This window comes from Danio rerio, chromosome 15 (genome assembly GCF_049306965.1).
Source record: "Danio rerio strain Tuebingen ecotype United States chromosome 15, GRCz12tu, whole genome shotgun sequence".
NCBI classification, from domain to species: Eukaryota; Metazoa; Chordata; class Actinopteri; order Cypriniformes; family Danionidae; genus Danio; species Danio rerio.
The window spans coordinates 46,697,501-46,712,135 of record NC_133190.1 but is presented as its reverse complement, the minus strand read 5'-3'; the positions used below and the strand labels follow the sequence as shown (position 1 = coordinate 46,712,135).

At 36.3% G+C, this 14,635-nt stretch overlaps 2 protein-coding genes across 10 annotated transcripts in view; both read left to right on the top strand.

Annotated features, from left to right (window-relative positions):
- Nucleotides 1-4,485, top strand: part of nlrc3l (NLR family, CARD domain containing 3-like) — a 480,833-nt gene extending 476,348 nt beyond the window's left edge. For 5 of the 9 annotated variants that reach the window (XM_073924073.1, XM_073924071.1, XM_073924069.1 and 2 more), the window contains one exon: nt 1-4,485. In XM_073924073.1, coding sequence (XP_073780174.1) covers nt 1-1,595 — 1,595 coding nt within the window. In that variant the 3' untranslated portion in view covers nt 1,596-4,485. The other 4 variants (XR_012391080.1, XR_012391078.1, XR_012391081.1 and 1 more) reach the window with 1 other exon arrangement.
- A 1,185-nt stretch (nt 4,486-5,670) lies between these two features.
- Nucleotides 5,671-14,635, top strand: part of chordc1a (cysteine and histidine-rich domain (CHORD) containing 1a) — a 17,919-nt gene continuing 8,954 nt past the window's right edge. The window contains 5 exon segments of the mRNA NM_001025175.1: nt 5,671-5,771; nt 7,064-7,113; nt 7,695-7,751; nt 10,449-10,609; nt 13,917-14,023. Of these exon segments, the coding sequence (NP_001020346.1) occupies nt 5,708-5,771; nt 7,064-7,113; nt 7,695-7,751; nt 10,449-10,609; nt 13,917-14,023 (439 nt within the window). The 5' untranslated portion in view covers nt 5,671-5,707.

Here is a 14,635-nt window from a genome sequence, read left to right as displayed (position 1 = left end):
TCTTACTACAACATGACCTGAAAATTGCCCACGACAGACGCTATTACTCTCTTTATGAAGGCCGCTGTCGTCCGGGTCAGCAGCGCTACATTAGCGACGTCTACGTTGAACCGGTAACCGTAATCCGAGGCCGAAGAGATGTCGTAAACCCTGAGAACGAGGTCCGAAAGATACCGTACACAATCGAGGAGACCGCAATCAGACCCGCCGACATCTTCTGCCCCCTCCCTCAAGACCAAAAACCAGTCCGTACCGTCATAATGACAGGAGTCCCCGCCTGTGGTCTAACGGTGGCAATCAGCAAGTTCATTATCGATTGGATGGAGGAAAAAACCAATCGAGACTTTCAATTCATCTTCCCGCTGCCTGCAAAAGATCTGAACTTCGGAAAGGATAAAGATCGGAGCTTCCTAGAGGTTATCTCCTACTTTTACGGAGAAGCCGAAAACATTAAATTCCTTGAGAAGGAAGACTGTTTGTGTCTCTTCATTATCGACTCTTTAGAGATGTGTCAGCATCCGCTGGACTTCAAAAATAACAAAACTATAACAAGCGCTAGAGAGCCAGCAAAGTTTGACGTTCTTCTCACCAACTTAATCAAAGGCACGTTGCTTCCTCATTGCAAAGTTTGGATTACTAGCCACGTCACTGACACCTATCGAATCCCTTCAAATTTAGTCGACAGGTATGTTGAGTTACGAGGATGGACCGATGATAAAAAGGAAGAGTTCTTCACTAAGAGGACCCCCGAGCCGGAACTCGGGCGAAAAGTTTACAACCACATGAAACGCTCCAAAGCCCTGGAGATCATCTGCCATCTTCCTCTGTTCAGCTGGATGGTGGCGTATATCTACGAACGAGCATTTCGGGATCCTGAATTTGGCAAACATCCACCGGGGATTACGGCGTTTTATTCACAGTACATCGTGGTTCAGATGAACCGCTCGTTCGAGAAATATCGCGGATGCAACGTGGATGCGCAAAAGTGGACTGACTTTGACAAGAACTTCACGGAGCTGATGGGAAAGATGGCGTATCGGATGATTCAAGAAGCACGGGATTATTTTACGGTGGACGATTTGCAAGCTGTTGGTCTGAAATACGATGATTTGAAATGCCGAGATGGATTGACCACTGAGGTCAAGCGAGAAAGTGCCGACGTCAGGACGTGGGTTTTCAAGTTTGTCCACGTCACCGTCCAGGAGTACATCGCTGCTATGTATGTATACGTGGCGTACAGGAAAAACGGGAAGAATGTGATCGAACCGAACAAGATGACGTCTTGGTTGCCGGGTTCAAATAAGGATCGTTCTGTCATCGACTTGTACCGTCCTGCGATCGACCGTGCGCTGGCTTCCCCAAATGGACAGTGGGATATGTTTCTGCGCTTTCTGATTGGATTGGTGACTCCGGGAACCGAGGAGAACCTGCATGGATACCAGCTCAATCACTACCATCCCAAAGCCAAAGGCACGGAGGATGTTGTCAAATACATCAAGAAGAAGATGAAAGACAGCCTGAACTCGGACCGCTACAAAAACCTGGAGCTGTGTCTGGTGGAGCTGGAGGAAGGCAAAGAGGAGGTCAGGAGATGAGGAGAAACAGCAGCGACTGTGAAACACTAAACTAAAGTCAGTCATGCAGAATGGAAAAGTTGAAGGAGTTCTTCAACAAACGATGAATTTTCTGTTGTTCTTTAGAGTGCATGGTTGGTCCATGATGCTTTGATTAAAGGAGATGGCTTTGAAATAGTTTTAAGGGGTTTATGGGGGCTTGTTTCTGTTGCAGAATTGACAAATTCTAATCTCAATTTATCTTATAATTTAGACTTCAGGTGTACTTACACTAAGCTATCCGAACCGTTTGACCCTGATCCCCGGTTTGTTTGACAAGTGTGAGTGCTCCGAATCGCGCACAGGCCTTGGCCTTGGCCACAAGAGGTGTGCCAGAGCGAGGTTCAGTTGGGCTTTGCCAGGGTACACTTGTATAGTAAGTGCAAAGAGTGCCTGAGCACGAAACTGAAGTCGCGACATCGCCTTTTAAGGGACTGATTCATATGGATTTATTATTCATTCTTACTTTTCAATCAACGCAAACTGTCGTAGTTTATTAAAGACTCAAACCCCTCACTGCACTTCAGCTGCACCTTCACCAAACCTCCTAATACATTTACATTTAGTCATTTAGCAGACGCTTTTATCCAAAGGGACTTACAAATGAGGACAAGAAAGCAACTTACACAACTATAAGAGCAACAATGAATAAGTGCTATAGGCAAGTTTCAGGCCTGTAAAGTCTAAGAAGGAAAGTATTAGTACTTTTTTTTTTTTTTTTTTTTTTTTTAATACCGGCAGCATGAGGACTTTTATGAATATTTAGAAGTGCTGAGTCTGTTCAGCAGAAGATTTGACTGTCACTGCATCCCAAACGACTAAATATAATACAAAACAATATAACTAAACCCATCTCCATTGTATGGAGTGAGAGCGCTTCTCGTCTGTTAACCTTTTAAGATGCACTTTTAAGGAAATAATGTTTTTGGCCCACATCTGGTATTAAATAATAAACTGACAAAACTCTGATAAATACTAATAAGCAAAATTTAAAAAATAATGATAACCTATTGATAAAAGGTCAACCAGGTGGTCATGATGCCTGTTAAAGGGTTAAACTGAACAGTCGCTTGCTCCAGCTTGGATGGTAAAATACAGTGTGGGGGCTGAGGGGCACAGGGGAGAGGGGGGGACAATCGTGCCCTAGCACGGTTCAAAATAACTGTGCCTAGTGTGAGTACACCCTTACTTTTTTTGTTAGCTTTGTTTTCATCCAAAGATGCACATTTTAAAAATGGCCAGGTGACACTGCGCCAGTTATTAAAATAAAAATCTGGTCAAATTGTATTCATCGCAAAATCTATTGCAGGAAAACAAAATATCGCAGTATTATTATTTGTTCCAATATCGTGCAGCCCTAGAACATACAAACTAAAACTGTGTTTTTATTTTTATTGTCATACTTTTTTATTATTGTTATTATTATTCAGCATTATCCTAATTAAAAGCAACTCTATCATAGACAACCTACTAAATCAGTCATTTTATTTTACATTAAAATGTTTAATAAAAATATTTTATGCATCGAAATTTTTATCGAGTCTGTCTATACTTGCGTACAATTTATTTTGTGACCTTATCAACAGTGTAACAAAATGACCACGCATATTAAAGGAGTAAATAACGAATGCAAAAATATACAAGTGTACAATTGTGGTAAGTGCATATTTTGTGATGATGTTGTAGTTCTGTGACAGAAATGAGCTTCCACAGATTTAAATGATTGTAAATGCTAAATTGACATAAGTGTGTATTTATTGGGAGAGTTTTCAGCTTTTCCTTTTTGGTGCTGCGAGCAGAGATTGCATGTTAGGGTCAGTCTGACGATAGTGAAACGGATGCATGAAAACAGACAATAACATCACTAATGAATTTTAAAGTGCGCATTATTCAGCGGACTGAAGAACTATATGCACTACAGATCTGACGCAAGTTTCACTTTAGTGGACGACATGCTTTCATTTGATCTGTCTGCAACACACAGAACTCGTCTTTATTAACATTTATTACCGACAGTGTGGCCTTTTTTTTGTCTTTCATGTTCCTGTGCTCATTTGCGTAATTGTTAGGGTTGTAATCAAAATATTGCTCCTCAGTTTCTGCAGAATAATGCGCTCCGTCATTTAGAAAACTTTAAATGTGATCAACACTAGGCCTGTCACGATATCTATACTTCACTGTATGATATTGCACCAAAATATATTGTGATAAATTATATTATTGTCATTTTTAAAATAATATGCTATTATATAATGCCAGAATGACAATATAATATCACCACAATGCAATTACATTATTCCAAAGAACACATCATATTTAATACTGAAGAATATTTCATTTATTTACAGTCATTTTAACAGTTTAATAATCAGGCGTCAGAATCTAAATGTGAAAAGGCATATCCTAAATAAATGATAATAAATGTTTACAAGATAAAAAATAACGGAGGCTGTGATATCTGCTAGCAGACCTATTTCCAGGTGTCAGACGCGCACATTAAAACATACTATAGTTATTTATAGTAAATACTATAGTGCTTTAACCTTACTGACACTGACACCTCCAATAGAGATAGAGATGTTGCACAATCATTATATGTATGGCCTATATATATTGCATCACCAAAAGTGATTGAGCTCATGTCCAAGTGTTGAGCGATTAAGTCCATATATTGATGATTATGACAGGCCGGTGTCAAATAGTGTACTAAATATCTGCTCATGTTCTGACATTATGGGTCTCTCTCTCTTTTTTTCTTTTTTTTCTGCTTTTTTTTTCTTAAGAATTGTATCTACTAATGTGGGTTGTGTGCCATTTATTAGCATTGTGTCATTGACAAACATTTACAATAAAAGTGCCTCTTTAATAGTGATTTGGTGGGAGGTTGGTGTATTTTCAGCTAAATTTAATTTAGAAAACATTTGAAGTCATAAACACTTAAGCTGCATGTTTGTGTAGAATTTTCTAGAATTATGACACTTTTTGGACTATACACTCACTGGCCACTTTATTAGGTACACCTTACTAGAACCGGGTTGGTCTCCCTTTTGCCCTCAGAACTGCCTTCGTGGCATAGATTCAACAAGATACTGGAAATGTTCCTTAGAGATTTTGCTCCATATTGACATATGACATCTTCTGTCATATAAAGGTAAAAATGTTCCCTTAAAATTGATTTCAGAGATGAAAGCAATTCCATCCAGAGACCAAATATTGCAGCAAATTCATTAAAATGACAAATATTGCCTTTAGCTGATCATTCAGTTTTGTCATTAGTGATTTTCTCCTGATATACCTTATGTATGAATAGATTTAAGTATTATCATAACAACTAATACATTTAATCAAAATGTCACATTTCATTTGCGGCTGAAGAACATAAAATATACAAAAGACTCGAATTTGCAGACTTGAACGTTGGATTTTCCGATCTTTGCCGATGTTGCACGAGCCCCTGCCATGTGCGGCGTCGGGCAAATCTCGGTATAAATTGTTTCTAGTAGAACATAATTCTGCCTCCAGAGGGCGTTTGGTGGCCCAGAAATCTTCATTTACAAGTATTTGAATGTCCTTCATTATTTATTCTAATTTGAGGCATTTATATAGTGCATTACCTAACGATTTATACAAATTCCAATAATTGAGAACTATTTGAGAAAATAGTTATTATTTGGAAACTATAAATGGCTGTGGTATATCCTTACATTCGGTGAGAAAAGTAGCAACTGTCACGTGACAATGTTTTCCATTTTAGCATCGATTTAGATAATATTACTATTTAATAGTAATCTTTTTATACATAATATAATTATATAACACATAGTGAGTCATTAAAATAGAAAATTGAAAACAATAATTATATATTTCACCCTACTTTCATACGTCAGAGCCGCTCTTCCGATTTATTTCCGTTGCTGCGGTCGGGTGTCAGAGAAAAGTTCGCGAATTTTCCCGAACGCCTCACGTGAATTTCCGGAAGAGGTACAGACAGACGCACGCCAGACACATCAAGACGAACGTTTAGTGCAATAAAATAAACAATATATAGCTATTATATCTCGTAAATACCTCATTTGTGTCGTGAAGCGTCCGCAATGTCAGCGCTGTGTTATAATAAAGGCTGCGGGCAGCGATTCGATCCTGAAAACAACCCGGACGGTGAGTGTTTGTAACTTCAAGTTTATTCACAAAACATTATTATGTGGATTGTTTGTTTACTCGTTTTGTATTTACGTATGTACTGTTACGAATCTATGACCAAATTAAAGGTTTAATAATGTCCTGCATGTGGTTTAAACAACACATTGTAGTCAGAAATATTGTGTTGCTATTGGTTAGTTAAAGGGATAGTTCACATATAAATGAACATTTACACACTATTTACTCTCCTTCAAGTGTTTCCAAACCTTTATGAGTTTATCTTCTGTTGAATACAAATATATTTTTAAGAAAGCTGAAAACCTGTAACCATTGACATCTGTAAGAAAAGCATAAAAACAACAGAAGTCAATGGTTACAGGTCTCTAACATTCTTCTAAATATCTTCTGTTGTGCTGAACAGAAGAAAGAAATGCCTTAAAATGCATTTTTACTATATAAAAAAAACATAAAAAGGTACATTATTATTTTTTATTATTCCATATTGTATATTTTATGTGTTGTTTTACGTGTATGTGGGAAAAAAGAAGTAATATTACACCATTATTTACTGAAACGTGTATAGCAAATAAAGTTGTAACTATTAAGCAATCTGTTATGTATTAAGCATTAATTTAAAAAAGGTTTTGCATGAATTGAACAGTGCAAACATTGTATTTGTAAGCCACATTTACTTCGATGTCAAAGCATGCATGCATGGGTATATGTTGCTTGAATTTCTAAATTATTACGCAAGTTTGTTTATTTTTTTGTATTTAATTTTCCATCTTTTTTCATAAACAAATGGAAAAAATAATAAATGTAATCATTAAAATAAAGAATAATATAATTCAGATATATATCTAAAGTATTACGCAAGTTTTTTTAAAATTAATTTAGCACCTTTTTCATAAACAAATGGAAAAATAATAAATGTAATCATAAAAATAAAGAATAATATAATTCAGATATATATCAAAAGTATTACGCAAGTTTTTTTGCATTTAATTGTGCACCTTTTTCATAAACAAATGGAAAAATAATAAATGTAATCATAAAAATAAAGAATAATATAATTCAGATATATATCAAAAGTATTACGCAAGTTTTTTTGCATTTAATTGTGCACCTTTTTCATAAACAAATGGAAAAATAATAAATATAATTGTGAAAAAAAAATAGTAAAAATAATAATATAATTCACATGTCATTTATCATAGTATCCAGTGGCTTCTTTTATGTTTTAGTAATATTTTAAAGATGTTTTTGTTTATGTGTTATGGTGTTTATTCAGTGTAAATAATCTTTTGCAGATTCCTGCACACATCATCCTGGAGTCCCCGTGTTTCATGATGCTCTGAAGGTGTGTGTGCTTGTGTTTAATACACAATATAATAAAATATTTATTTTCCGATGCTGGGCAAAGATTAACCGCATCAAAAATAAAAGTTTGTTTTTTACATAATATGTGTGTGTGTGTGTGTGTGTGTGTGTGTGTGTGTTTTTATTTTTAGGTAAATAATTAATATATATGTATATGGAATGCATGCACATGCATCAAAACAAACATTTTTGTTACATAGATATTTAGAAATAATTTTTATCATGCATATTTTATTTTTAAATATAAATAAACACTTTCTCAAATAAATGCATGCATGTGTGTATTTTTTATGTTAATAATAAGTACACACAGTTAACACACACTCTTATATAATGTCAGAAACTCTTATTTTGCATGTGATTAATCTTTGCCTGGAACTATTTTGTACATTATAGTATACATGTTGTACTATAGCTGTAATAATAAAAGATAATTAGAAAGCAAATGGCCTGTGCTTTTATTTTGTATCTTCAACTGTTTGTGTTCTGAAAAAAATATTTGAATTGCTCTATTATTATGATATTGCAATAATTCCTAAAAGTGTCTTCATCTGTCTTCAGGGTTGGTCGTGCTGTAAGAGACGAACAACAGACTTCTCTGATTTTCTTAGTATTGCGGTAAGAAGGGCAGATCCTCTGAAGAAGACGTTTTCACTCTTGTTTCTAGGTTTAGTAGAACAGCTTGTGCTGAAATAAATGTTTGTGTGATGATCACTAAATACTGCATGCTTTTTCTGAGGAAAATTAATAAACAACAGTGCCAATTTGAATATATAACACAGTTAAAACACCCCAAAATGACCAGTGTGCTTTTCAAGAACTAAAAACCACAAACAACAAAAATTAGACAAAATAAATCTAATTAAAATTGTCGGTCACGCTTTATTTTGATGGTCCGTTTGTTGAAGTTACATTGCATCTACATGCCAACTAATTCTCATTAGATTATAAGTAGACTGTTAGGTTGGGGTTGGGGTTAGTGTAAATTGACATGTACTTGCAAACTTTCTTATAGTCAGTTTAATGTCTGTTGAAGGAGCATATCAGTAGATATTAAGCCGACAGTCTACTAACACTCAAATGGACAATCAAAATAAAGTGTTAGCAAAATGTTGAATAAAGGGTTCGTACGGGTGCTGGAAACCCTGGAAAATGCTAGATTTTTAATATTGTGTTTTCAAGGTTAGAAAAGTGCTTGGATTTTGGACTAAGTGGTTGAACCGTCTTGAATTTGAAATTGCAAGGCTAGAAATGTGTTTACCGAATGTGCAGATTTAGGAGACAATCACGCAGAATGCATATTTGCACCTTAAAACACAAAACGCAGTGCTCCGGAATGGTTTAAAACAGTTGACATGTTAACTTGCTGCAGTAAACAAAGCTTGCAACGCCTGTAAATAAACCAAAAATAAAAGTGATAAAAAGGAATATAAATGAAAGCATACAAACTATGGTTTCCATATTTGGTGACTGGTTTTCAAAACAGTTGGCATAGGAACAGTTCATTAATTTGCAGCAAGAATATTCTCAGACTCATGAGGATTTCATTTGTTAAGAATTTTGAATAGCAATGCACATGAAATGTAATGAAAAAATCTGATTGTAAACTCTTTTTTTTTTTTTTATTTAGATTTCGGCTTTAGCTAAGAGACCAAACTTAGAAAGATACTTCATCCAATAACTAAACTTTTATTTATTTATTAACTTTTTAGCATTTTTAGGTGAACTATCTCAAAAAATATATGCTCCAAAGTATTCAACAATTTAGGTTGAAATGTTATATTGTGTTTTTTTTTTTTATATCACAATGGATTTAGATGTGGAAAAAGTACATACGGCATATATGAATGCAATTTACTGAGCTAAAAAAGCAGAAAAATGCACCTTGAAAGTGCTTGAAAAGTGCTGGAATTTGAAGCTGGAAAATTTGTAAGAACCCTGTAAATAGAAACAATAAAAGAAAAGAAAAGCTTTTGCGTGTTTAAAAGGCAGTAAAATGTGAAATTAAATGCATTTGTGTGGTGAATGTTTTTAACTTGGATTTAAAAAGTGGCCAAGATGGTGCTAATCTAATGAAAAGAAGCATAAAGTACTAAATTAGCATTTATACTTTAATTATTTTTTTAACCTAATTTAAACTGGTATGTCTTAATAGCATTAATTGAAATATGCCAAACCAAGCATGCATTTATTTTATTCAAAATTCTACGTAAGTAAAGCAATAAAATCCCCATGCATGCAAATATTTTCATGAATGTCTCTCGATTATGGTGCTTGCAGTTTATGCATCTTCAACAGATTACACCCTTTTTATCAGGGCTGAAAATTCCTCTTACTGTAAAACTAATATAATATAATAAAATATAATATAAAGTTGGATTGTGCTACTTTTAATGGCTGTAGAAGTTTTTTTTTAATGAAATTAACTTGCTTAAAGATATCCAGCAAAGTTTTATCAGGAAAATTGTAGCATTTTTATAATATATTAATATGAAAAATTGTATTTAATTTATTGTGTTTCTTTCTTGTATTTTTTTATTGAATCTAATTTAAATGAACAGTTTTTGGCATGAAAATAGCTGATGTTGCTGACATGGTATTAAATACACTTCAAAACATAGATGCCAGGGTAGTTGGTGGTTCATTCTGCTGTTGCGACGCCTGATAAATCAGGGACTAAGCTGAAGGAAAATGAATAAGTGAACGAACATATTTTTTTTTTCTATGGAAAGTCACTATCATTCATTTATTTTCCTTCAGCTTTGTCCCTTTATTAATCAGGGGATGCCACAGCGGAATGAACTGCCAACTTATCCAGCAAATGTTTTACTCAGCGAATGCCTTTTCAGCTGCAAACCACATCCATACACTCATTCACACACACACACACACACACACACACACACACACACACACACACACACACACACACACACACACACACACACACACACACACACACTACAGCCAATTTAGTTTCACCTATAGCGCATTTATTTGGACTGTGGGCGAAACAGAAATGCCAACTAGCCCAGTCTGGTCTCGAACCAGTGAGGCAACAGTGCTAACCACTGAGCCACCATGTCACCCCTGAAATTCATTATATACAATATAACTAGAGGTTAGTATACTGCCAACCCTATACGCAACTCCATAATCTTTGTGATTTTGACAGTAATGTATTAATGTGCACCTATTGTGAAGCTGCTTTGGTTTGATAATTATTATGAAACATGCTGTACAAGTGAACTTAAATTGAATTGAACATGGCATTTAAATAAATACAGTATATATATGATCTGATGATTTTGTCAGGGCTGCACTAAAGGTCCTCATAACAAAGAGAAGCCGCTTGAACCAGTGAAACCAGACGTGAAGGTTTCAGGAGAGAAGAAAGAGCTGGAGGATCTCAAACCCAAGTTTAATGAGTACATCATTCAAGCACCAAAACCAGTGGAGTTCATCCAGAGACCCAGGTATACCATCTTCATTCTTAAAGAGACAGTTCACTGAAACGCCAAGACTCTGACTTAGCTTTTACTCACCCTTTGCTTGCTCCAAATCTGTTCAAGTTTCTTTTTTGTGTTAAACACGCAGTGCTAAAGTAATGGTAGCCATTTAGGCCGTACTCACACTAGGTACACTTGCCTCGAACCGGGCCAAAGCACGCTTGTCCCCCCTTCCGTCTCCTCCTACGGCCCACACTCACACCACAAACGGGCCTCGGCACGCTTACGTCATCGCTCTCACTCAGCAGCACAGCAGAGATTTCTCTAGTTATATCGTTTATGTCGTTTGTTATGCAGTGACATTCAGTCAAATATTTCGCCAAACAGATCCGCCACTTTTGGCGCTCAAAAACAATCATAAGCAAAGCTCGTGCTGCAGGAATGAGGAGGTCTGCTGAAGCTGCGCAGCTGTCGTGCAGTGAGGGGTTTGCGTCTTTTATAAACTGCGGCAGTTTGCGCTCACTGAACAGTAAGAATGATTAATAAATCCATATGAAACAGCCCCTTAAAAGTCACGTCTCGCTTTCAGTTTTGGGCAAAACGCGCCAAAGCCCAAAACTGAAAGCGAGACGTGACTTAAGGGACTGTTTCATATGGATTTATTAATCATTCTTACTGTTCAGTGAGCGCAAACTGCCGCAAGTGAACCGCGCTCAGGCACACCTCTTCCAACCGGGCCAGGGCCGGCCAAGTGAACCGTGCTTGAGCCCGATTCAGCGCGCTCACACTTCTCAAACGATCCCGGAAACGAGTCTGGGCACGGTACGGATGGCATAGTGTGAGTAGGCCCTTACTTTCCATAGTAGAAAAACAAACAAACAAACTCTATGGTAGTCAGTGGATACTGGTTTTGAACATTTTTCAAAATATCTTCCCTCATTCAGACGCTACAGATCTTTATGCTCTGAAACATCTAGGCATAAAAATCAAATTTTTTCCCTCAGGCCATATTCATCTTAAAAAAGTTCCAACTTAAAATAGCACTTCAGTTGCTATTTTTGGCCATAAATAATAGTTTATCAACGTGTCTGTTTTTTGTAAACTAAGACTGTGTGTTCATCAAAGCGTTTTTGCACTGTAGAAGTGTGATCGCTGATCTGTTTTTGCAGCGCATCGTTTTTATTCAGTCTGTTTCTATGATACAGAGCCTCCCCACTGGACCATTTACAGGTTGAAAGACTTTAGCAGATTTGTTGTTAACAGTTGTGTGGTATAGTCCTGGGCTGGCCCTCCTCCACTGTGATTGGATGGACAGCTCAAAAGTGACTCTGGGCGGTGCACTTTTCAGCGATGACCAGGGCCAGACGGAATCTGCGGACGCTTTTTGCTATTTCTGCGGAGAATTTTGGTAAAAATCTGCGGATTTCTGCTGAATTATTTTGGGAGTATCCAGCGGAGTATCATAACTAAAACCTTAATATATTAAATAAAAAGTAAATAATAAATTACTTAATAAAAACTGAATAAATTCAGATTTACACATTTACTCAAGTATATAAATAGAATTAATAATGGGCTAGAAATCTGCAGAATTTTACGGAAAATCTGCGGAATTCTGCGCATGCAGATTCCGTGTGGGCCCAGCGATGACTATAAAAATGTCCAATCACAAAACGCGGCCTTGGCATTGACAACAACAGAAAACAAACGCTCCGCTCGTGGAAAAAAACAATGCTTCTTTGGTCATTCTCCCTAAAACAGCTTATTTGTATATACTTTTGAATAAATGTGTTTATTTCATTTCTTAACTGTTCAATTAAAAAGTCAAACATGGTAATCAATGCTCACAATCCATCTTGATGTGTATTTACTATTTTTATTGTTTTCTTTATTTTCCACTTATTTAAATGTCTTTCGGAAACCTTTTGTGGATATATGTGTGTGTGTGTGTGTGTGTGTTAAGCATAGACCAGGGGTGTCAAACTCAATTCCTGGAGGGCCGAAGCCCTGCACAGTTTAGTTCCAACCCTGCTCCAACACACTTACCTGTAGGTTTCAAACAAGCCTGAAGGACTCAATTAGTTTGATCAGGTGTGTTTAATTAGGGTTGGAACTAAACTGTGCAGAGCTGCGGCCCTTTTGGAACTGAGTTTGACACCTGTGGCATAGACTGTAAAATATATGGATGTAGAATCCGTGTCGTTACCCATAGGTAACTGACAAATATTCAGTCTTATGTAAACAGTCTTATGACGTTTTTCAACAGGAGGAAACGCGAACTACTTCCAAACACTTCAAATATAGTCTGTGTTAGTAAATGCAGGACTATTTATCAAATCTAGGCATAACATTGTATGACAATGCTTCAGGTGACTGTTCTAGAGCCTACAGCTTATCAATCTGTCAGATTCCGAGGTGCATTACAGCTCTAAAGAAAATTATTAATAAAAAATGATCATAAATAAAACGTAAATAAAACAAATACATTTATAGAGATGGTCTATAAGTATATAACTTCACTCACTTGTGAATGGTTTGTGAGTACAATAAAGTGCACACAGCATGTCATATCATCTGATAATTGTTGGAAATAATCCCAAAAGGCAACTGACTCTGTAAAGAAACATAAAACAAAACAATACGCTGTATATGCAAAGCTCAGCGGCTAATCAGCCGGAATCAGCTGAAGTGATGAGACAGCAAGACCTAGCTGTCACTCAAGTGGCCACGCCTTTAATTATGCAGATTTAATATAACTGAATAAAAACAAAACGGATGAGTTATAAAAAATTCTTCCCCTCACAGTTGTTATGAAGGTTAATCATGGCTATATGCACCAGAGCTATCTTTTGTAGCTGGCTGTAAGCATGTTTGATCAGCTGTAAAAATTGACAATTTCCCATTGCAATCAGAAATCACCTCGATTTCCTGGAGGCAGCCCCCCCCCCAAGGCGAATCAATGAATTGCAGTTTTAGTATCTTCCGTATTGGCCTCCCGAGGGAGCGGCGGAGGTTGCCGCTTGGTGTTTAGTTATGTTTTATGAGCTGTGCTTGCATAAGGAGAACTGGGGCTGTGTTAGTGTGGGCTTTGAGAACCCTGTTAAGAACTGAATAAGAACTGCCATTGTGGTAATTTGACGTATCATAGATATGCGTGTATATACTGTATGCATGTACCCTGAGCTCCTGTAAACCAAAAATAAAAAATCCTTGTGTTTTTGCACACACTTGGCAAATAAATTTCATACTGATTCTGAAAACATCTTTCGTGTTTTAGAATCTCAAACTAGTTTGGAACAAGCAGAAAGATTAAATAAGTGTGTTGTTGTTTCAGTGCTGATGAGCCACTGGTGAACCTGCAGAGGAAAGTTGCTCCATCTCTGAATCAGGCCCTCGAGAAGCTCAGACTCGCAGAAGAAGCCAATCACATTGAAGAAAAAGGTAAACGTACATTACAATACCACCCAAATAAAGCTTGATTTCCCCCCTGAAGTATATGAAAACATGATGCATGCTCGTGAAATAGAGGAAAATAGTTTCCATTGATCTGTATTTCAAATAATAATATTAATAATAGTAAAAAAATAGAAATATGCATTTGACCACCCCTATAGTGGTTCATACCATTGTAAATGAACACGCACAGCAGGCTATGCAGGAAAATATAAGCAGTAGCCTGAAACTGGAAAATAAAGCCTACCAATAGGCAATGTACAGTTGAAGACAGAATTATTAGCCCCCCTTAATTATTAGCGCCCCTGTTTATTTTTTTTCCCCCAGTTTCTGTTTAATGGAGGGAAGATTGTTTCAGCACATTTCTAAGCATAATAGTTTTAAAAACTTATTTCTAAAAACTGATTTATTTTATCTTTGCCATGATGACAGTACAGAATATTTTACTTGATATTTTTCAAGACACTTCTATACAGCTTAAAGTGACATTTAAAGGCTTCACTAGGTTAATTAGGTTAACTAGGCAGGTTAGGGTAATTAGGCAAGTTGTTGTTTTAATTGCTTGTTCTTTAGATTATTGAAAAAAAAATAGCTTAAAGG